Source organism: Anopheles bellator, chromosome 2 (genome assembly GCF_943735745.2).
Source record: "Anopheles bellator chromosome 2, idAnoBellAS_SP24_06.2, whole genome shotgun sequence".
NCBI classification, from domain to species: Eukaryota; Metazoa; Arthropoda; class Insecta; order Diptera; family Culicidae; genus Anopheles; species Anopheles bellator.
This window is the reverse complement of record NC_071286.1, coordinates 78,401,266-78,424,782: the sequence shown is the minus strand read 5'-3', so window position 1 is coordinate 78,424,782 and position 23,517 is coordinate 78,401,266. Positions and strand designations below refer to the sequence as shown.

Genomic DNA, 23,517 nt, shown 5'->3' with positions numbered 1-23,517 from the left:
CAACAGTGTGAGCGAGAGAGAGCGAGCGAGTGCGTGCGCGAGTGAGTGAGCAGCAAGAGATAATCGCCCGCGACGTCCTCGCAGCAAGTGCTCGGGTTGTCCCGTTTATGTTGGGCTCATGCCAGAATAAACAGCGACCAAAGGGCCATTCCCGGTGGCTGGGCGAGGAAACCCAAAATCCTCCGTGCGTGCGTGCACCGAGGACGGCGGCACGAGATGCATTTGTGGCGAAGGAAGTGAAAAATAGAGGCAAAAATTGCATCTCCGAGTGTCGCGGAATCGTTGCACGGAATCGAAGATTACGCTGTGAAAGCGTACGTGTGGGTGTGTGCGTGTCTGTGTAAGTGCGTATGTTGAAGCGATGTTGAGGCCTATTGGCTGCGGCGACCGATTGTGTGTATTTCCGTAGAGCTGCGCCGAGAGGCAGCTTCAAGGGCCCGCAATCTTCTCGCGATTTTACGCGGATCGAGGTGTGTCGTAAGTGACGGGCGCGTGTGCGTCTGTGTGCATGCAGTGAGCTCGAGTTCGCTGGGTAGTGTCCCCGTTGGAGTGGCTTTTCATCTGCCTCGGAGGGACATGAACTCCCGAATAAAGTAAGTACAAGTAATCTCACGTCCCATCGTTTTCCGAGCCCAGCCCTCTGCTCGAGGGCGTAGTAAACCACAAGTGTCCTGGGTGTGTACGACGTCGTAGGATTTTGCCTTTTTTGCTTTCTGGGATAGGCTCTCCATTCATGGTGTGCGCCTGTAGTGAGCAGCAAGGACGGGCGACCCGTGAGAGAGAACGGAAAACTAGGGCGGATGAGATGAAATCCTCACCGAGTCTTCTCGCCGCTTTTTCCGCTGCTACTAGGACAACAAATACCCAAAAGCGCTAGCTTTGCAACCGCTCCGTTGTTTGTTTGAGAGAGCGAGAGAGCAATAAAACGGAGAGGGAGACAGAGCGAAGTGAATGGAATTTTCTTCCTGGGCAAGGCCTTTCTGGCGGCGGTGGGTGCGTTTTTCTCGCAGCTTTTCAGGGACCGCGTTTCGTGCTGCTCCTCGGGCCAAGTATTGCGCCTGCCTTGGTGGGAAAAAACAAGGTGTGTCCTCGATCCGGACCACAGCTCGGGGCCTGCCTCAACAGCCTTGGATTTTATGCGATGGGCTGATGAAAACCACGACCACGGCAAACGACCATTGCGGAAATGGGAACCGATCAAAAGGGGGCTCGTCGGGGACGATTATCACAATTTGGTAACATGCTTCAATCTTCCTTCTTTTCCGTTCCAGGGAGGATGTTAGCCGACTGTTTGAGTTTTGGTGCGAGATTGCTCCCGGCAAGCCAGATGACTCCGCGCCGGGCTACATCGTGGAAAGCTTCCCGGAGTCGTTCAAGGATGCGAAGGTTACAGCCGACATTCCTGCGTTCGCCTTTCCGTGCGCCTTCGAGAGGTAAGACCCAGCTGTGGCAGGTTCTGGAGCATAAACCGCGTTCGAGGACCGCCCTCCGATTTTACGGGACGTTTCATGGACACCGCACGATGCAACATGAGAAAGCGTTCCCCGTGGCGAATCCGATTAGAATTCACTTATCATCAGAAGCACTACGAGTTCGTCGTTCCTTCATCTTCTGCGCACATTGATGATTCATTTTTATCACCCATGCCCGGGGCTTTTGATCATGAATTGTTAATGCTTCTCCGTTGAGGACGGGCCACGTTACGCGCCGGAAAGGAAGCAAGAAAACTCGGACTAATGAGTGGATTTACAGTGGCTGTGGGAGTCACAGCCTCACCATAATGTAGCCTTGGCTCGGTTACGGTTTGATAATTATTTTGCCAAGGCTCAGCCCGCGGACTGAATGGACTAATAAGTTACTGGGCCACATGGAACCCCTTTATTGTAGATACTAATCGCAGCTTTGCACTGGTAATAACCGAACGCAAGCGTTGATTACGAACTTTGTTTTGATTTCGTTGGCTTTTGTTTGACTCTCGAACATTCCTTCTCCTCGATTTGCGGTCTTTCGCTTGCGGAAATCGAAATATTCATTTGCACTCAGCTTTCACTTTCCTACTATCACTGGGTGGATGTGAAAACTGACCAACGACCAGCATCGAACGATACGCGGCCACCAATCGGGGTGGGCGGCTGGACGCGGTGCCAGCCAGAGAGTTTCGAAGTAAAACTATGCATATCACGCGACATTCGTTAGCCTTCGAACGATGCTCGTTACGGTTCGTTGGCGCTGTCGTTTGGCGATGTTACGACGCGGCTCATTTATTATCGTCTCCATCATGCGACCTCCGAGAGCCGTTTGTTAGTCGCTTAGGTCGGCACTATGGGCATCGCATTGAAAAATACCTGTTTCCTGTCATCAACACAGTGTTACTTTGAATCTTAAAATGTTCAATTACTGTAACGATCGCAATAGAAACAGAAAATAATTATAAAATATGTTTATCATACGGGAAGTGGGGTTCACTTGCTCTTGGGGCGTTATGAAACATTTTAAGCCTAGCGCTTCGTTGGTCGCCACCGATAACTGACCGTACTAACGTGAGCAGACGTAAGTCTCCCAATTTGGCACGTATTATGCAAATCTACATGACCACTCGCGGTGAGCTATGCAAACGCCACACTCCGTTTGCCGCAAAACGGCGCTCGCTGTCGGTAGCCAACAGGGCCAGGGCTTCGGGCTAGGTTTGGGTTTGTTTATGTTTGGCCAACTCCTTCTGGGCGGCACGCAAACTCGCAGTTCCGTTCGATGTCGCACCCACAGCGTGCCCCGTCACGCAACAGTTGGTGGCAACGTGTACCGCGAGCGGTTGTCGGGCCGGCCCAAGTCCCGATGATGACGTCGTATGAGGGCGATAAGGCGCGGATTGGGCTGGGCTCGCCGGGCGTTTATCTATCGAATTACGCCCCAGACGAGTGACCAGCATTGGGGCCTTTGAGGGACCGTAACGAGATTAGCGTTACAGCAGTTAGTTGATTCTGTTTGTTCGGCTCATTGGTCGCGAGGACGCTCCAAGGTTTTTGGAATGCGTGTATCCTTCCGTCGGGAGCCGATAATTCAATCGGTTTTCTGGGTTTCGTCTGCTACAAAATTCCCCGGAAGTCGGAAATGGAACCGTCACGCGAACGGCGACTTATCGCGTAATGATTGTTAATATGGTCAACGTGTCGGGGCGATAATTGAATGATTTCGGTCGCTTGCGTAAGAGGGGCTACCCGCATGCAGAGCGCGGCTCTGCAGCAACACGGCACCAGTCTTCACAGGGTGTCGATTAAAACCCCGAACTTGATGCCATTGGAACTCCGAGCCGAAGAAACTCCCAACCGAGAGCGCTACGACGACGTCCGCTCCTCGGCGACACGGTCTGCGTTGATTACTTCCCGCGGACTTCACGGTTCACCGGTTGTTCCCCCGGCGGGTGATCAGAACTGGGGAGGGCTGCTGGAGAATCACACAACCACACGGCTGATGTCGCTGAGGCGAAGATTGAAGCTTGTTATTACGGTTCGTTCAAATTGGAGCGCCATTTCCGGTGCTCGGAGAAGGCGCTCCGATCGCGTGAGGTGGTGGTGGATATGTTATCGTTCGTTGTGCTTGGAAGTCATCACTCGTGATAGCGGCTTCGGTTACGGTATGCGCTTCCGACCTGCCTGCTGGAACGATGCTGGCTGGGATACTGCGCCGATGACGACTTCTCAGGGTGGGCAGGAATTCGCTCATCAGCGCAGCTGAGCGTTGTGTTCCCGATCGTCATCTTCCCCGAGCTTCGGGCTTCGGGTCCGGTCGCACCATTTATATGAATGTCTAACCGCGCGGCCTGGACAGCATTCTTGACCGCCGCTGTCCGGTGGAATGCCTTGACTTCCTTCTTCTCGTCCCGTGCACGCACGTGGAAGCACTTGGCGCAGCGCGGAGCGAACGGCCGTCGTGCGGAGATTACTTTGCTCTTCATTAAGCCTTCTTGAGTCACCTTGTCCGGGCGTTGGGTCCGCTTCGTAAAACAAAGGCACGCCAACGGCGGTGGGATAAAGTGGATGGTTTAGTTTTTTTCCTTACGCTATTCGTTGAGCCTCTTTTTCGATTTTGGTCAGCCGTTCGTCATCTGACGAAGCCACAGTCGCGGGAAAACTGTCGAACAAGGTGACCGCCGGGTGTGAGTCATCGGGTGGCCACCGGCCGTTACGGTCGAAGTATATATGCTCGAGAGTTTCGCCCAAACCCTCCCCAGGTTAGCACCGCAGTCGGGTGGTCATGGTCATCATGATGAGGAAGTTTTCGCTGTCCAACACAACAGCCCCGTGGTTCCGTGGTAATACCTTTTTTATTGTTTCTCGTGGTACATATTGTTTTGCCGTCAAGCCCGTTGTCCGCCACACGAAGCGTGTGGCTGGGTTCCAGCATTTGAATTTGTTTTTGCTATTTTTATTCTCAACTGCCGAGTTATTCATCGTCGATTTATTTATGTTTTAGCAAAAAAAAAAAATAATTAAAGTCCGCACTCACGTTTCATAACCATCGGTGGCCGGATGAGGAGATTCGAGCTCTCCACGGTCCGACCGTCGGGTTGGACGCTTATATTTAATCAATTAATTACTCACCACAAATGACCCCATCACGACGCGCAGCTACCTGTGGGGGGGAGCACAGCGGAAGCGGAACCAGCGTGTCGGTCGCTCCGCAACAAGTGGCTGGTTTTACGTAACCACCCGACTCTGGGAAACAGGTTGTGTGTCTGCTGCTGTGACTCTTTAACTACCAAATGCCGTTTCTCTTCTTCGCATCATTCTCGTTGCATTCGTTGAGTCAAATGTGTGATGGAAAGGGCTTTAAGTTTTGCCTAGCTTAAAGCTAGTTATGGGCGCTGGCCGGGTGTTTGACACAGTGACTGTGCCAGAAAAGCCATTCGAAAGGTGGACTGGTCAAATATTGATTTGTTCGACAGAATGAATCACATTTTTCTTCGTACACTAAAATGATGCACTAATGTTGATGGCAACCGTTTGAAGCATGGCAACTCGTGGACACCGCACTAATGTGTCGAATTACGATAGCGGCAGTTGGAACTGGCGTTTTTTTTCGCGTGACTCACTAACAATATGTTGACTCAACCCCACACACGGTCCAAGGTTGTCGCGCGCGCTCTGTACGTATTCGAACGGCAAACGATGGTCGTTATCTTATTTGCATTATATTTTAGCGATTTTTTATCTCTGTGTCCGTGTTCCTCGGTCTACCTAGTAATCAATCAGTGAAACGTGTTGTGTTTAGTGTTGCGATAAACACGAAACATCCCGGGGACGTAATATTGAACACATATCGGCACACAAAATATTGGTGATTTAGTAGAGCTCCATTAGGAACGAATTTAACGATGTGAACCAATTAAAAGAGAGCATATGGCACGGTAAATAAATATTGTTTTCTCCGTTTATCTTCCCAACAGTCGAACCATTCAGGTGCACTCGTTCGTGCTGACCAACATCGATTCGAAATGGCGCTTCGGATTCTGCCGGCACGATCCGAAATCGCCCACCGCGATGGTGATCATCACGTACCTGCCATGGCACGACACGTTTATGCGCTTCCTCAACGTGCTGGCCGACATCAAGAAGAACCGCCCGGACGAGTTCGGCGCCTTTCTGGCCGAATCGTACGGCAAGGGCGTCCCGGAGCCGGGCGCCTGCCTGAAGCTGCACTACGATCGGCCCGCACAGACGTTCAGCTTCCAAAGACCTCAACAGTTTCAGCTTCCCAGTATTCCGGAAAACGTAACTTATCGTCCCGAGAGAAGAAAGAGCGAGCGAGAGTCTGCCTTGCGGATCGCGGTCTAATGAGTTCCGCTTTCTTTTGCAGCATAACCTCAACCAGTACTACAACTTTGTGGAACCGAAGTTTATGATCGGCATCTTCGCTGCGATGCTGGCAGAGCGGCGCATCATCTTCGTGAGCCGGCGGCTAGACATCCTGTCGTCGTGCGTGCAGGCCGCGAACGCTTTCCTGTACCCGATGGTGTGGCAGCACATCTTTATCCCGGTGCTGCCGATGCAGATGGTGGACATCCTGGGCGCACCGATGCCATTTCTGATCGGCGTCCCGGAGGCGGTGTACGAGACGCTGCGCCGCGAGGAGATCGGTGACGTGGTCATACTGAACTGTGATAAACGAACGCTGGAGACACCGTTCGACGATGTGAAAAGCATGCCCCAGGAGCTGGTTGCCTCGCTCAAGAAGCAGCTCTCCAACCCGGCCGATCATCGGGGCGATCGGGTTTCAAAGATATTTCTAGGTTCGTTAATGCCGGTCGCCGCGACGCCTGGGCGAACTCCTTCTCTAATGCGCACCGGATACCGTTTGCTTACAGGTATTCTAGTGCAATTAATCGGTGGCTATCGGGACGCGGTCAAGTTTAACGGTAAAATTACCTTCGACCCGGAAACGTTCATCGAGTCCCGGCCCTCACATTTACGGCCGTTCCTCTCGAACATGCTGCAACTTCAGATCTTTCAGCAGGTACGTGGACGGCACCGCGATTGTCGCGCACAGCGGACGTTTTCTTTCACCGTTCTCCATTTTTCCTGCGCACCCTTTCAGTTCATCGAAGAGCGGCTTGACATGCTAAACACCGGGCTGGGGTTTTCGGACGAGTTCGAAGTCGAGTACTTCCGGTACGCGGAAAAGTCGGGCCGAAAGGTGAAACAGTACAAGGACTTGCTGAAGAACTTCAAGGACAAGGTAGATTCGTTGTTACACCGGGATTAGGATCCTTCTCACCGTTCATTTTCCTCATTCTTCTGTATGCACGTGTCCCCTTGTTGGCGATTTCATTTTGTTTACTCACTACTGATGTCCCTTTTTATCTATTTCGTTTTGCTTCTGACACTAAATCGGTGTGCGCTGTCGAATGGACATTAGTTTTATACATTTGCTATTGATCTTCCATGGGAAAGGGCCTGATGGCGCTCGCGATCGCGACGGAGTAAGACGCGATTGAGGCCTTGCTACCTGGTTGTTTCAATTTTTTGCTTACATCCCAAACAGTTAATAGTTAAGAACCGAAAGTATTATTGAACGAAATGCGCAATTATTCTATTTTAAGTGTAGCGTTAGCCAAAAGGAACTTAAGAAAACGTGTACGTGGCGTGTACTTGAAAGATTTTCATTCAATCATTTTATCCTGTAATAAAGGATAAGAAGCCGAGTACAACTCGTAATGCATGGATTTGTTTTATTTTATGCTTAGCAGTTATGATCCTTTCCGGGCGTATGTCGTTCGTTTGTTTTTCTCTCTACTTCTCACCTGTTCAACAACACAAATTATTCATTTAATTCGAAAACTCATCAAATTTCATCTCTCTTTTTCTCTCATCAAACCTTGCTTCTCACGGATGCGCAATGCGGATGCTTATGGGTTGATCCTCGATTGCATTTGACTTTCCGATTGGTATCGGTGGCTTTCCCCAAAAACTGCTCATCATGCTGGCGATACTCACGGGATGTCCCCTCGGGCGGCCTGGCCATTCTGGGCTGGTTGGTGGTGGTGGTGCGGCATCATAACTTGTCCCATGTTCGGTTTTCATGTCACTGTGTTCCGTTCCGTTGTGTTTGGTAACGTTTGCTTTTGCCCATATTGCTGCCGCCACGGTTCACCGTTTGTCGTTGCCAATGCTGTTGCTGCTGCCGCTACCTCCCTGTGTGTGCCGTTCGCTTCACAATAGACTAATCCGGCTGTACGCTCGGCGGTCAAATCGGTGAGTGGGTCGATTACGAAACAGCTCGATAAGCGCAAGTCAAAATTGGGGAACATTTGTGAAAACCCGTTTCGCAATCCGGGCTTCATGTAACGAACGTTACTCGGAGGAATGTTTGGCCGGAATGTTGGGATTGGTTTCCCGTGTGGCCCACAACTAATCGACGTGTCTTCGTTTCAGGTCAAGGAAGGTGGCAAAGGAGTCAAGACGGCGTACAAAGGGTTGCGGTCCAAGTTTCGTGAAACGACTCCACCGAAAACGAAGCTGGACAGTAGCAGCAGTTTGCATCTGCACCACCAGTACGACGTCGGTTCCGGCCACCCTCAGTCAGCACCGAACTCGCCCGTATTCCCGAAGCGGCCACAAACCATTGCCCTTCCGGACGATGTCTATCACACGCATCATCCGCACCAGACGCTCACACCATCCTCAACCTCACTGTACAACTCACCGCACATCCTGATGGGCAGCAGTGGCCACCATCGTGCGGGTAACAGTAGCAGTAGCTCGGGCTACCACACGGTCACCGGTAGTCACGGTGGTGGTGCTGCTGGCGGCACCAGCTACGCTGCGAACAACAACCTCAGCAACGGAGGCGGCAACCACAGTGCCGCCAGTACGGTCAACAACAACACCACGGCAACGATGGTGAGCAGCAGCGCTAGCGATATCCGTAGCCCGACCCTCAGCCCGACCAGTTCGAACTCGTCGTCGGAGATGAACCTGTGGCAGGAAATGCAACACCACTTGACACTGTTTAAATCGCCGGCCGTCAATCGGAGTGTAAGTATGTTGCTGCATGTTCAGGTTCTGTTTTCTTCCGGACACGGTTTCGCGCCCGTTGCATGCCACAGAGAAGCGAAAGCGGCCACGCGTGCCCCTCACCTTGCCACCCGAAAGTACTTTTGCCCTTCACCCTGCCACAGCACATCCTGCCAAAAAACGAAAGGAAATACTTTTGTTTTGCGTTTGTTGTTTTGTTTTCCATTCTTACGTTTTCATTCTTTGAGTTTTGTTCCTTTCTTCGAACGATCGTTGCTTGCGTTAGGATGAGCAATGGATTTTTCTCCGAGAGGTGTCGCGCGTACGCGCGATCGCTGGAGCTAGTTTCTGGGCGTTGGAACGTCCAAAGCTTAGATGAAATCCCATGCACGCCGAATGATGCTGGCTATTTATTTCAATTCCGTATTAGTTGTTTTGTTTACTGCCGTCGTATGTTTTCTCGCAGTCCTACGCCATCTGTGGATCGTTTGAAAGCGAATCGTATTTTTGCAGTGTGGATCAGTGCGGGTCGTTTGATCCGCCACCTTGTTTCGTATCGTGTGACTAACAACGCAATGGCCTATCTTTTACGGAAAGCCTTGTGACGTGTGTGTAGTAACGTTGTGTGCTGTGCCATAGTTTTGTGCAACATTAATTACCACAGTAAGATTCTGTCTCCAATCGAAACGGTCGAGGCGAATGATGAGACCCTTAGAGCGAATTAATCAATACTTCTACAGCATTGGCAAGGAACTCAAGGACCACAAAATCATGTTTTAGCTGTCCATTCTTGTGATGTGTGTTTTTCTGATCATTTGTAAAGTAACACGCTGACTCCATTGACCACCTCGGCGGGCATCGCATGCTCGCCCCACGTTACTGTCCATCTTCCCGCCCCTTTACACACCGGTGTGTGCCCTGTGGTGCTTCTTGGCCATGCAGAAACAATTGTGTTAACATCTCGCTCACATTCACCCACCGTTTACGAGATTCACCCCCTAACGCGCGGTCCATTCATTTCTTCCCGTTTATCATGGAAATACATATAAACCATACTGTGAGCGTTCGAGGTTTGTGTGCTGTGCTTATCTCATGCGTCCTTTCTCGTTTGGTGTGCGTGCGTGTGCGTGTGCGTGTCTGGGGACGATTCGCGCCCCTTTCAATGTGAACTTGCAGCTCAAGCCATCGAGTGCAGGCTGCGGTGGTGACAACAGCAGCCGGCCGTCGTCCCGTGCAGGAGCACCGGTCAGTCCGCCGGGCGCCAATCACACGACACTGCCACGAATACAGGAATCGATCGCCCTTCGATCGCACCAGCCTCTGCTGAGCTTAAGTCTGCATGATCGCGGCCGCGGTGCTGCCGGTGGTGGTGAATGGTCCAATGGTCGCAACAATAATGGCAGCAGCGAGTACAACGATGACGAGCAGGCCAACTTTGACCTCTCGCCGGACGCTCCGTGTCCGCCGATTCCGCCACGGCGGTTCCAGTCGGCGGCCGATGCGCTGGCCGCGATTCAAATTTCACCTCCGCCCATGTCGCCCCCCTCGACATCCAGTTCCAGCTCGTCACCTTATCGTACCTACAACAACTTCATACCTTCCCTACCAAAGCCAAAGCCGGTGGCCGGGGCCGGCGCAACGGCGTCATCGTCGCTGGCCGACCAATCGCCCTCGCTGCCGTCCCCACCGCCCCCTCCGCCGCTGAAGGCGGCCGGAACGGGAAAACGAAACGAACTGTTACCGCTGCTACTCGGCGATGAGGACGAGGAGCAGCTGATTACGATTACGACGACCACGCAGCCGGGCCTCATCACGACCTCCACCACCACCAGCATGTCCATGACTTTCGATCACTCACCGCACAAACAGCTGCTGCATAACGCCGGTCCGCTGTCAAACAGCAACGGCAGCAACCACATACTGCCACTGCAGCCCGCAACAACCGCTCAGCCACCGACGGGGCCAACGGTGGGCCACGCGAAGCCCCCGTTGCTGCATGCCTATACCTTGCCACACCCACCGAAGGTGCAAGCGCCGCAGCCACCGCAACGGCCACCGCTTGCCCCGAAGCCCACCTTCCGCAAAGAGGTAACGAAAAGAACCACCCCTAAACCACCACTCACCCGCTTTCTTCTGCGCCACGAATTTCCGGTTTCCCTGCGGCCCTTCGGAAGAGGATCTTTGGCGTGATCTCGTTGTACCCTCCTGGCCTGGCCCTAGAAAACCTTTAGATTAGACGATCGTAGACGGTCCCCACTATTCTGCGCCCACCGCCTTGCTACCACCCTTCTTTTACAGCCCTCGTTTCGAATGGAAAATTAACGATTTTTCTCAAATCTTTTTCCTTCCATTTTTCTTTCCTGCCCTGCCGTTGCTCGTTTGCTCCAAAATACACACCAAAATCGAAATTGCCTGAATGTGAATACCTTCGCAACTATCGGCTCCATGTTTTAATTTCACTGCCACTGAATGCGCTTTCAACCTGTCCCCCAAACACACATCACTAAACCACCACTTCCCTCCTGTTGCGGATTTTATGGCCAACCTCTGCGGCACAATTACATCTCTCGATTGGTCCTTTGACTTCGACGAATGACCACCCTGTTCGACCACCGGTGGAACCGCTTTGTAGACACGGGTCAAGATAGAGCGCAAGCTGAGTATGCAGTCGGTGGCGAATCAGGAGGTTTGAGCTGTCGAGCTCGACCACCACCAGGGTCACCGGAGGCAACAGTGGGCGTCATCGGAAGGGCTGTGAGACGCCGGAGCTGTAGCCGGAACAGTACAAAGAGTAACAAGAGTTGACGCTTGTTGACGATGATCACTTGGATAGGATCTCAACCTCTGCCACAATGACCCCGCTATCCTTAACCATACCCGTAACATCCCAAGCAAGTCATGCACACATCAACCGACCGACCGGTGTGAAACAACTGGCAGCGCCTTCAGCAAGAGGGCCAATCCGTATATCCCCGATAGTAAGAACCCGTTTGAATCCATTCGCTGTTCGTTTCGTGCGTGTTGTTTCTGTGGGGGATTGTATATAGATTTGAAATCATCTCCATTTCCCTGTTCCGGGGGAACACATTTCATCACGCATAAGTAAGTTTTGCATCCCGTGCATTATGTGTGTGGTTCCACGGACATTACACGGTCAATCATTGTCGGTCACATCATCATCATCATCGTTGGGCACCAGCGATTGTTTCGCTACTATCACCACTGTTGAGCACCGCTTATCGTCCATTTTCCTTGCACCACCAGTTGCCTGTACAGGGGCAAATGCTGAAATCCTGTCAACGGAATCGATATCCGCGGGATAGACATTCCTTCCCTCTCCATCCTTCATTCTGTCTGCCACTTCATTGCCTTCATTGTCTGCATTTTTCCCTTTTGGATGGGCTTGTTTTCATGTTTCTCCTCTCGTGTACAGAACGTTGTCTTCTCTAAGTGTATTTTGCTTTCTCCATTTTCCCATTACGATTATTCGCTTCTCAATTCCCTTCTTTTGTGTGTCTGGGGGGCTTTATCATCGATCTCTTTCTCTCTCTTCATCCGATTAACTTTTCCGATTTGTTTTAGTCATGTACTGTTTGATTGTTCCGTGTTATCAAGTTGTGGCTTTGGAAGCCAAAAACTGTCACTTTGAGCGACTTTCTCGTGGAGATTGGCTTCTATTTTACACCCTTCATCCGACTATTGGAATGCTTTCCGTGCCCGTGTTGTGTTTGATTGCCATACACTAACGGTAGATTGATGCTTGTTTGTATGCTTACGTTCGTTTCTGTTGTAGTTTTCTACATTTTTTCATTATGTTTTCATGTTTGGTTTTGTAGCTTTTATTTGTTTTTTTTTCTTGTGTGGTTTTGTAGATTTATTCCTTGATTCGGCCAAACCTATTAGTCACATGCTTGATGCATTATTTTAACTTTATCGATAAATCCGTGATGGATATAAAAACTGTTGCTTATGTTTCGTGCAAGAACTAGTTTGTGCTGTATTTGAATTTGAAAATGAACTACACGCTAATCGGTTCCGGAAGATCCGACGTATCTCGGACGTTGCTTGCTTCGCCGTAGAATTTTTGCAATTCGTTTACTATTTTCGAAACCCCCCAATTCCACTGCTGGACGGTGGCCTGTTCCCACTGCAGACGTGCCTCACCTGAATAAGTTCAGGCGACGGCGGCTTTAGTTGTGTTTCATTTCTCACGCTCCCAACGCCTATATTTCGCAGTCTCTAAACGGTGACATACCGGATTTCGTTTCATCCACGGGGTCAAACACCGAACACAACACCACAACACCCCCACTGGGCGAAGATTCCCTCGACCTAATCACGCTCGACACCACCAACTCCAGCTTCGAGCTGGAGGACTTCGATCCGCTCAACGAACGCGCCAAACCGATTGCCGCCGTGCATGCAAGTCCGCAATCTGGTTCCGCACTAACCACCTCCAGCTACCACCATCATCCCGCTGGCTTGGCTCCAAACGCGCCCGGTGTCACCGTGCCGATCGCATCGTTCCCCTCGGCCAGTCTCGGCGTTAATAATCCCGTCTATCCTTATTTCACACCGTTGTACCAACAAAACGTGTCCCCATCGCACCATCACCAACGCCAACCACCACTACCTTCTTATCAACTGGGTGCACAAGGGCCGGGAAGCACCTCACGGCCGACCAGCGCCCAGGGTGCTGGTGTTGGTCCCAGTGCCACACCTGCCAGCAGTAGCACTTCGGATGACTTCGAACTGCTGCGAAACTATGGTCTAGATAAGTTCGCACTGCTGGACGCCGGCGGCATGAAGCCGGCAATGCACATGAACGGTGGAAGTGGGTCACAAGCGCACTCCGCCAAGACGGTCGACATTCTGCTCGGTAGCGTACAGGGAACGAATGGCCGGAGCAGTTTCGGAAGTGCCAGTGGTAGCATCATCGGCAACAAACACACGATGGCCAGTAATGGAGTCATGGGTGAGACGACTCCCAGGCAGTCAGGATACAACGGACAATCGAAGCCAGCATTTAGCCACTGGACAACGTTCGATTGATCAGCAGCCGCGGAAACAGCACAGAAATGGCCAGAGGCCTGCACTAGTCACTGGACGGGATCACATGCGCCGCCGTTCGATACCGTTCGGTGCATTTAAAAAGGTTAAATCTCGAGTCGACAACTGGGGAATCAACAGCACAGAGGGGAATTTTAGGGATAGCCAACGGTTTCGATAGCGTTCGTGGTGGTTGTTCAATGCCGATGCTAAAACGGTACCGACGAATTGTTAAACAAGACACACATTAAAGATAGAAGATCCTATAAAGCTGAAAAAATCCATGCTCATTGGCCATATTATATTTAAATCGAAGGACGAAAGTCACCTTTGGCAGAACGCGGAGCTAAAGTATTAGTCACTTATCTGGAACATGGGTGTGGCTTGGTTTGGCAATCTTATTTTTTGGCAAATAAAAACCTACAGACGAACACCACGACGCCTCGGTGGCCGATGATGGTACGGAGCACAATCGTATAACGATGGTGAATCAATGTGAAAAGGAGCACCGTAGAGGATAGAGTTGGTTCAGTTGTGTGCTGGTATCAGATAGGGATTTTCAAACAGCCAAGTCAATAGAGGCACAAAGTTATGCGATGAGCATAAGCCAATATCAGGATGATGGCTGCGGTGCAATTGAGTCAGACAGGAATGTGTACAGTCAGTTTGGTGGGCAGAATTGCCATAAATATTAATAAAGGAATGGTGACGCCGGTAGTCTCTTTTGTGAAAACAAACTCTTTTTTAAATTAAACGACAGTCCCCAGATCGCCTGGATCGTTCTCGGGTGAAAGCAGCACATACACCAAAAGACTTGCAAAGAGACAGAGAATTATATAAGCATATTTTAAGGCGAATAGTTACGGAAAAGTAATAGCTTTCAGTAGATAATGGAACCGTTGCCCGTCGTTTACGGAATAATATTTTAAAATTCATTTTAACTCCAATCTCACAATCGCTCCCTGCGCGCGTTAAACTTTCTTCATTCGATCGTTCGCATCGTGTTTGGGATTAGGAGACTCCCGTCTCTCTCTCTCTCTCTCCCTCTCTTTTAAGCAGAATTAGAAGAAAAAAACCTCGATTTTAGTGTATACTCAAGCAAAACAAGAGGTGCTTAATGGCCACAACACGCACCCCAGTCGACCAATCGCGCTATGATAGATAAACCAAATATTCATCTATAAAAAGACCGTGTAGAGCGATCACGCGAAACTAGGCTACAAGTGGAGTCTTGTTGCAGTGATAACTCCGTAAGATAAACTAATCAATCTGTAGTAACCCGAACTTCAGTTCGTGGGAAATTTAAAGTGTGTGTGCGTGTGTGTGGCGGTAAAGATCGCCAAAAATTCAAAAGCATCGCGCTGACGAAACCAAACACGTACATCACAGGACGTTGCTCAAAATATATTTCTTCGGAAGCTATACTACTAGCCGTTGGCGGTTTACGATCGTTTTGATATCGTATCGCTTTTTAGCGTTGGGCGTCGATCATTTGCCAATCAAACACGTGGAACGCACAATTTAAACAATTACTCATTAAAATTAGATAGTTTGACTGACGAGATCAGTTTTGTTGAAACATTGTTCGATTGTTCATAAAGTCACACAATGGGTTCAATGGGATTAATTTGGCATTTCCATTTCTTGAACGTCGAACGCTCCCTTCTTTTACTATACACTTCTATGTATGATAGAAAAATTGTTAGGCAATATGAAATATGGCTCTCGAGGGACGAGGGCGAAGAATGGCACGTGGCACGACGCAATGGGAGCAGAGACAAGTAGCAAAAATGTAATGAAGCATTTTAACCAAAACAAAAACTATTAAACTATTAGTGCAAGCGCATCACAGCCACATAACTAAATTGAATAACGGTATAATCACAATGCAAAATATCTGGAAAAAGAGTATATCATTGGGTGTGAAACATGAACTTTAATCAGATCTTTTACGGTTGAAATATCGCAAGAGACAGTGAGCAGAAAATTGAAATTGAACACGTGCTTTGGAAGCTCAAAATGAAACAATATATCACCACACTATAAGTCTAGCGCAGCTTCAGCGTTGCCGGAGTGTTTGTTTTCTTCTGATGGCCTCGTTTAATCTGCGATCTTTTCTGCAACATTCGACCCTTTTGGAGGAAGGGAAACTAAGAGTTGTTTTAAAAACATTTGCAATGTGAAGCAGACCCATTCCGCGTCGCGGTGGGTCAGATATAGTCAGAATATATATATGCATGTTCCATGAAATGTAGAGAGATTAAGGAAATGGCCGTGCAATGGTAGACAACAGAGTATCTGTACGAATTCGTAGGTGAAGAGGCATGGTAACCGGAATCGAGAGTTCCCACAGCTAGTGTGGCGTACGGTGTAGCGCCCGAGGGAAGCACTCACATTTGTAGATGGTTGTTGCGTGAAGTTTGCTGAAAGATTATATACCGACAAACCGATGTTGAATGACGAATAAAAGACAAAACATACTAGAAACGAAATGCAACACACGGTAGAGATCATAACTGTTTGACAGAGGCTTTAATGCTATCAATTCGAAATAGACCGAGATACTCGGCACTGTGGTACCTGGCGTCACTTATGTCGCACACTTTCGACTAAGCTTAGGGAAACCAGGGATGCGGTAATGGCTCCAATCCTTCGTTACATACCCGCTTTATACGTCCATATAATTTTCGGCACCACCGTGTAGCGGGGTTTCCTTTTTAAGTATATAAGATAGCAAGCAACGATAACGATGCACACGACTAGGACGGCCAGTATGATCTTCTGTATCACGATCCACTTCTCCGACTCGTCGGCCATGGTAATGACATGCTCCATTCCGATAAGTTCTCTCGTCGATCGACACAGCACGTTGTTATAGGCGGTTAGATGAACGAGCAGCTGGTCGTGGAAGATGGTGGGTCGGACACAGCGGAGTCGCGTGAAGAGGTGGTGCAATTCCCTGTGCCGCTTCATCTCCGGAATTAACCGATCCAACATCCATTGCATCGAACAGTTGCAGTTAATCGGATTGCCCTGGAGGTTTACTCCGTGTTTGATCTTGCCCCAGTCGGCCAGCTGCTCCGGGATTTGTTGAAGACCGTTGTAGCTCAAGTCTAGCTGCAAGGGTGCAACAGATTAGCACATCATTAGAAGAGAAGAGTGTCCAATCGTTAAATTCTACGTACCCTTTCCAATGCACTCAGGCCCGTAAAAAGATTTTCCTCAAGGTGCGTTACCTTTGGGCAGATCGTTATTTTCAGGTCCATTAAATTGGCTGCGGAATAATCAGGGAACTGTATATGGTGCTGTATCTGTCGTTTCAGCTTTCGTCTACCTCACGTACTTGCTTTCGAAAGGAAGTTTCGGTCAATAGTTTGCAGATTTGGCATACGAGAGAAGGTCAGCTTGCGCAGAGGCCATGGTTCCGTCGTGTTACTCAGTAGCGGCAGAGTGTTGAAGAAATTGCTAGACAGATCCAGCTCTTCGAGGGAAGGAAAACAGTCTCCTTCCATGTCCGAAAGATTATTATACGACAGATCCAAACGCTGCACGCCGGACGCCGCTTTGACCGAGTGCAGCTCATTGAAGCGCAATGAGAGGTTTTTCAGTGAGTACGGTATACCATCGAACGGCCAATCCGTCAACTGGTTGCTGTCCATCCGCAGTTCTTGTATGTTACCCGGTAGGACGATGGCTTTTGCGTCGCGATGTATCTTATTGTTGGACAAATCGAGCCACACTAGCTGCTCGAGCTTGCCCAGTTGGTTCGTGACCGTTTTGATGTGGTTGAAGGACAGATTGAGGTGCGTTAATCGGGGCCATGATACTAGCGCTTGCAGTTTGAACGCATCCAGCTTGGCGATTTGGTTGTGAGACAGATCGAGGTACAGGAGCTCATTGTAAGGATGTAGCAGTGCTGCTTTGAGGAGCATTCATTTTGTTATTTTTTTAAAATATATGCTAAATGCTGATGATGTTTTTCTTGCCTTCTAAATTTTTAATGGAGTTTTTTCGTAGGGACAGCCTTGTTAAACGTTTAAAGTTTTCAAACGCTTCTCTTGCAACGTTAGCGATTTGGTTCTCGTCCAAGTTAAGGCTGACGACCCGCTCGTTACCGTACAATCTGTTGTTTAACGATTGAAGAGCAAACAAGTAATAAAAATTACGAGAATTGACGGCAGCCAATGCTTTACTCATATCCCGTTGGTTCACCCAGGGACGGGTTCGGGAGCATTAATCTGATAAGCAGGGTTCACCATGGATTCCATTCATTAATGAATTTGATAACACACCTAACGCTACATTTTTGGGATGGGCTCAGTTTTGGGTTTGCCCTGAATTAGGAGTAGGGATCTTATCACATATCCTAAACCATCCATGGCCATACTCAAGGTTCTAGATAGGCAACGACATGTCAATGCTTTGCGCAACTATAAGCTTAAGCGCAAACGTTAAGCGCACCGAAATTCAAAAAGCATTCCACCTAAACCCACGCAACACTTACGTATCGATTTGCATCACATCGAGTCCATTGAAGATCACCTCAATTGGCGTACCGTCCGGAAAAGCGTACAATTCGGTCCAATTCCAAGCGCGGAAATCAAACTCTTCCCGCTGCGTGCGATTTCCATCCATCCACAGTGTCCGATCGTAAAGAACAGTTACTGTTTGGGCACCATCTTCACCACTGGCCGAGCATCGTAAGTAATTGCAGAATGTGGGAAGTTTGTCACTCGGCTCCAGTGTGGCCACCGTTCCGATACAAATTATCACTACTACCGGCCATCTCGCAAACACTGGCATTTGAGTGCAGGAATTCTTCGCGACGACGCGACGAATCGTTTGGTTAGTGGTAGAGGCTCGCGACAAACTGGACCTGGGAAGGCCTTTCGGTGCTTGCTATTTCTCGAATCAGTACGCCACCGTCGTGTATATAATGATAAGCCATGACATGTCGAAAGGAACATAAAAAACACATACGCGCACTTTCCCCTTCGCATCGAGCTTTAATTGATAACGATAACGATTACCGATTTGCACGACGGAACCGTACGCGCCGCTCGTATCAGATGCAGCTGTCGCGGAACACATTCGCCAGGACTCACTCGGGGCGTCCAGCAAATTGATGCTTTTCCTGGTTCATTTGTCTGTTAGAAACATTTGATGTATGATGTAGAAAATCGATACAAATGTTGAACGAAGTTGGAATTATCTTTCGGAAAGCATTTATAAGACTAGCTAACATTTAGCCAAAGCCGTAAGTTTGTTAGCACGTTTATTTGACTGGAACTACCGTAGGTGGGCCACGGAAAATGGTTCATTCCTTACTCTGAGTTTCACTAACAGCGGCGGCTAGTGGCTTCAGTGCCTCAGTTCCGACAAGACTCTTAATTTTATCGATCTGATTCTGATCGAGTGTGAAAGCGTTATAAATCTGCTGTCCCAGCTCGACACTTTCCGGGAACCCATTCTCGCTGCAATACTGCAAACACTGGATGGCCAGCGACGGTGTCCGGTTGGTGATGCAGAGGCCGATGAACTCACGCAATCCATCCACCCGCGGTTCCCCGATTACGGTGTGACGTTCCTTGTTGAGCTTGGTAAAGGTCGCTACCGCTTTCTCGTAATCGTTGGCACGCGAACACAGTAGTAACACGTCCCCCAGCATCGAACCGGAAATGCCTGTCCCATTGTTAGTCGCTGCCCGTCTGGGTGATTCTAGTCGTTCTTCCTGTCGCTTCCAAGCGTCCCAGGCAATGGTTGCGAACCGTTCATCGAGGTCCGCGTGCTTCGGGTCGGTGGCTGATGGGCGGTTGGTGACCATGATGTTCAGCAGCAGAGTGACTAGATTCTCGCGCCACGTATGATCAAACTGAACCATGTGCGACCACAGCAGCGGTATGTGCTCGATGGCAACGCTCATCTCGACCGATCGGAGGATGTCTTCCATCACCGACGGTTCTGGAATGTACACGTTCGGCACGAGCAGATGATACGTCTCGAGGAAACTTTCCAGCGGTTCTGAGGTCGCCAGTAGCGTGAAGTAGTGGCGATAGTAGATCGATTCTTTGTACGAATCACCGATCAGATTGTAGTTGTCACCGTGGTGCAGCAGCTGGTTGACGCGCTTCGCAAGCTCCTTGTCGTTCAGATGGTTCCGGCACACGTCCATGGCCGTGACGAAGAAGAACACATCCTTTGGGTCCCGCACCGTGAACCGTTTACCCTCGATCTCGTTCATAATGTCGTGCAGCACGTGGCTGACGGGTCCCCGCTCCCGGCAGAAAATGATCAAAACGTAGTACCAGCTGGCGAGCGACGGTTCAATGCCGAGTCGCTTAAACTCGGACAACGTTTTCAGGGCGTACGTCCGCGGATGGTTGTAGCCCCCGATCGTTGTCACCGTCTGTAGAATCCCGTTCAGTGTGCCCAGGTTCGGCCTGACTCCTTGCTGCTTCATGGCGGTCATCACCTCGCACACAAGTTCCCACCGCTTGTCGTAGCTTTCCTTCAGGAACGAGGCAATGTGCAACAGGGAATTGAACGTATTCGTGTCCAGCTCGATACCCTTCTCGATCGTTTCCTGATACAAGCCCCATGCTTTCTCGATCTGAAAGTAGCGCGCCATACCGCGAATCAAGGCACAGTAGTGTTCCGGGCGTTTCGTCTCGAGCCCATGGAACAGATCTTCGGCCAGTTCGAAATCTTTCCACGTTTTACGCTGCCGCTCACGTCCAACGGTTCCATGGCGGAACCAGCGCTCTTCGATAGCCTCTTCCGGCAGGGTGTCCTCGTGGTTGTAGAAACACAGCAGTTCCAGTAGCTGCTGCTTCAGCCCATCATCCACCTCGATGCCATTCTTTTTCAGCAAACCGTACACCAGAATCGCATCCGCCACCTGAACGCTATCGATCAGGTTCTGAAGATCGGTCGTCTCGACCTGGCTGTCTTCACTGTAGACCATCGTCGGCACGAACGCTTGCACCGGTGGGTCGGCTTCGCGGTGTTGGAACAGTTTCGCATTCTCCTGCCGTATCCAATGGGCCGCCTTGCGGCCAGCTTCCTGCGCCAGGGCAAACGTTTTCTTGTTCGCGTTCGACAGCGGAATCAGATACGGATCGTCGTGGTACTTGTAATGTGCCGCTGTCGGATCAAATCCGACCGTGCCGGACAGTGCCATCAGAATGTCGGTCGGACCGCGTTCGATTCGTTGTGGGATAATTATTTTCTCCTGTGCCACGCTTCGCGAATCCGGTGTTGCCGGCGCCGGTTGCTGTGACGAGGTGCTCTGCGGTGCGGCAAAAACACGCGCCAACGGCAACGAACGGTGGCGCGAGTGCAACCGTAACCGGTGCAAGGATTTGCACAGATTATGCATCTTGTACCACTTTGGACGGTCACTTTTTAGGTAACAAACGATAAATTCGTCTCTTTGAAAAAACAAGTTTTGTTGACAAATTACGTCATTGAACGTTTTGGAACTGTCAAAACAGAAAGCCGGTTGCTGAAGCGCCATCTGTGTGTGAGAATCGTAAGGTGTCGATTTCTGCACACAAATTTTAAAAGACCGTTGGATTCAATCGGCACAAGTAAAGAAAGAAAAATATATTCTCTTAGAAAATATATTCATATTTTCAATGGGTTATTGAACTTTTCTATTTCTCTAGAATTTTTTAAATTCAAACATCATCGCCACTATCGGCGTAATTTTCAGAAGCTCTTTTTGATAATGTTACACGCCATTCGCAAAGAAACGATTACTTTCCCAAAACGGAACCCGTACCTAAGCCGAATTCGGGTGGTGCTTCTAGAAAGTGGTTAAACCGCCAATGCCTCGTAATATTGTTGTTGATCGTGGAGAGTGTTACTGCGCCAAAGGGGGAACATCGATCTATTGTACAGTATTGCGTCTAGCTTAACCTTTTTTATCCTCAACGCTTCTTTTAATGGCGCACAATGATGATCGTTTGAACTAAATATAACCCGGTCTGTAGTCGTGTTAATAGTATCATGTTCACGACAACATGTTAATTTGACGATCGATCGGTCATCTGGTAGCTAATCGATTTCGGCGTCCACCGATAAAGCTACGTTGCCGCTCGATAAACGGCCGATGGCGATAGTTGTCGAGAAGATCTCTACCACGGAGGACGTGCTGAGAAGCGAATCAGTGAATCAAGAGTTACACCACTGGGGAGAAAATGTCCGAAACCCAAGTAAGTTTCAGCCATCCTTCGAAGCCATCGACACAGCACGGACACTGCGGCCCATAAATTGCACTGTGATTTTGATCAGTCCTTGCCATTCCTGTAGTTCGTTTGCGATCTGTGCCACCAGCGGTACTCCACCTTTTCCATCTTGATGACGCACAACCGGCTGAGGCACTATCACTCGATCAAGTGTGGCTGTGGATACTGCAACGAAACGTTCCGCAACGAGGACGATCTGTACTGTCACTTTGTGCTAAAGCATCACGTCGATCCTTATGCGCTCCGTGAATCGCCAGACGGTTCTTGGAGCGCCAGTGCATCGCCTCAGGAGGGCGCCAAGGTGCCGGAGAAGAGCTCACCCGACAGCCAACCGCCGGCGACCGGGGAAAGGTGCCCACGACTCTCCAGTAGTGAAAGTGATGATGGATCCGCGTACGAAGATGACGACGACGACGATGGCGAGGTCGATTTCGGGATGGAACTGAACTACAACGAGCTGTACGTACGCCGGAAGCGCAGTGCCCTGACGCAGGAAGAAATCGCCGAGCTGGCCGATGAGTTCAAGAAAACGGTACAGGCCGCCTACACGACGAAGGTGAAGTTCTGACGCTAGGCAACCACCGCCGGCCCCGCCAGCCCCGCCGGCCCCGCGGTTGCCGGGGGTGTTAGGTGTCGGCTGGTTCGGCACCAAAATCACAACCATGTGATGCTATTAGCGTATGGGACGGGCTCCCACTCTAGCCTAGACGGTTAGACGTGTGGTTTCGTGCCGTGGCCCCATCGACACGGAACGGAAAAAAGGCAGAGAGGATTTCATTCGACGGCGGCACTCTCTCCGGCATCTGGAGAGGGTGCGGGGTGCGCGGGACACTTAAGGGCGGGCGTGTGGATCTTTAACCACGACCGCGGGAGGCACTCGAAGGGGACGGAGCACTCGTTAATGGCGTTGGAATAGTTTTCGCAAATATTATGATTGCCAACTTAAGGCGGGCCCGGGGCCGCGACGGCAGCTGACGTTGGATGCATTTATCACATCGGCTCCACAAGGGGCCGTCCGGAGTGTCGTCGTGATGATGCTGCCGTACGCAATGATGCCCCCCGCCTCGGGTGACATGATATCCCTGGGAACTCGGCAAGGTGCGTTGGGCCCGGGGATAATTACAGAGGTGACGAAAAAGAATGCGCCGTCTCGCGTGTCGCCTCGGAGACAGTGGTGGGCCGCCGCCCCGTTAATGGCGAGATATGTTTTATTCGATTAAAGATTGCGAAATGTGGGAAAAAAGTGACAGTGAAGAGAAAAGTAAATTAAAGTCAACGACAATAAAATGATGGACAATCAACGAATCGAGCGTGACGGTAGTTCGACGGGCTGTCCTCCAGGATTCGATCCGACAGGCCGTAATTATGGTGGCGTAATGTTAATGATGATGCCACAATCCTGAGAACTGCATCAGGCACCGATGGTGAGGCGGCTGGAAAGAACGGGGAACTCGGGCACCGGTCACCATATCCGGTCCTTTGTGCTGCACGATTGACTTGAAAAGCGCTGCGTTTGGAGAAGAATGAAATAAATCCCCCATGGCCAGTGCATCCTTTCAGAAAACAGAATGGCGGAACCGAACCGCGTTATTAGTCATAAACTTAAACGATGGCCACCGGACCGGGCTGGATGGATGGTGGTCATTAGGGTGAATTTTACAACACCGTACATCGCACCATCGCGGCCGGGAACTGGTTTGGCAATAAAA

General features: G+C 50.1%; 4 protein-coding genes across 4 annotated transcripts; 2 read left to right on the top strand and 2 right to left on the bottom strand.

Annotated features, from left to right (window-relative positions):
• Positions 1–440: 440 nt before the first annotated feature.
• Positions 441–14,852, top strand: LOC131208379 (uncharacterized). The gene is made up of 10 exons (XM_058201113.1): positions 441–593; positions 1,272–1,433; positions 5,444–5,768; positions 5,854–6,286; positions 6,362–6,510; positions 6,592–6,732; positions 7,716–7,748; positions 7,929–8,531; positions 9,687–10,598; positions 12,747–14,852. Exons 1-10 carry the CDS (start codon positions 577–579, stop codon positions 13,560–13,562), a joined length of 3,591 nt encoding a protein of 1,196 aa, XP_058057096.1. The 5' UTR covers positions 441–576; the 3' UTR covers positions 13,563–14,852.
• A 1,241-nt stretch (positions 14,853–16,093) lies between these two features.
• Positions 16,094–17,491, bottom strand: LOC131208127 (insulin-like growth factor-binding protein complex acid labile subunit). Its single transcript, XM_058200776.1, has 3 exons — positions 16,903–17,491; positions 16,745–16,833; positions 16,094–16,676 (listed from the first exon to the last, which is right to left on the bottom strand). The coding sequence occupies exons 1-3, from the start codon at positions 17,489–17,491 to the stop codon at positions 16,215–16,217; spliced, it is 1,140 nt and encodes a 379-aa protein (XP_058056759.1). The 3' UTR covers positions 16,094–16,214.
• Positions 17,492–18,835: 1,344 nt separating this feature from the next.
• LOC131209624 (small ribosomal subunit protein mS39) lies at positions 18,836–20,982 on the bottom strand. Its single transcript, XM_058202734.1, has one exon. It carries the CDS (start codon positions 20,935–20,937, stop codon positions 18,877–18,879), a length of 2,061 nt encoding a protein of 686 aa, XP_058058717.1. The 5' UTR covers positions 20,938–20,982; the 3' UTR covers positions 18,836–18,876.
• Positions 20,983–21,760: 778 nt separating this feature from the next.
• LOC131210899 (Krueppel homolog 1-like) lies at positions 21,761–22,697 on the top strand. The gene is made up of 2 exons (XM_058204212.1): positions 21,761–21,775; positions 21,873–22,697. The coding sequence occupies exons 1-2, from the start codon at positions 21,761–21,763 to the stop codon at positions 22,374–22,376; spliced, it is 519 nt and encodes a 172-aa protein (XP_058060195.1). The 3' UTR covers positions 22,377–22,697.
• The last annotated feature ends 820 nt before the right edge of the window (positions 22,698–23,517 follow it).

Bases quoted from the DNA above. Each gene is read 5' to 3' on its own strand.
- LOC131208379 (XM_058201113.1), top strand. The intron at 6,733-7,715 runs GTAGATTCGTTG...GCTTCACAATAG, and splicing joins TGAAGAACTTCAAGGACAAG to ACTAATCCGGCTGTACGCTC. The intron at 10,599-12,746 runs GTAACGAAAAGA...TATATTTCGCAG, and splicing joins AGCCCACCTTCCGCAAAGAG to TCTCTAAACGGTGACATACC.
- LOC131209624 (XM_058202734.1), bottom strand. From the start codon at position 20,937: ATGCATAATCTGTGCAAATCCTTGCACCGGTTACGGTTGCACTCGCGC.
- LOC131208127 (XM_058200776.1), bottom strand. From the start codon at position 17,491: ATGCTCCTCAAAGCAGCACTGCTACATCCTTACAATGAGCTCCTGTAC. The intron at 16,834-16,902 runs GTACGTGAGGTA...ATTATTCCGCAG, and splicing joins AAACTTCCTTTCGAAAGCAA to CCAATTTAATGGACCTGAAA. The intron at 16,677-16,744 runs GTACGTAGAATT...GCACCCTTGCAG, and splicing joins GCCTGAGTGCATTGGAAAGG to CTAGACTTGAGCTACAACGG.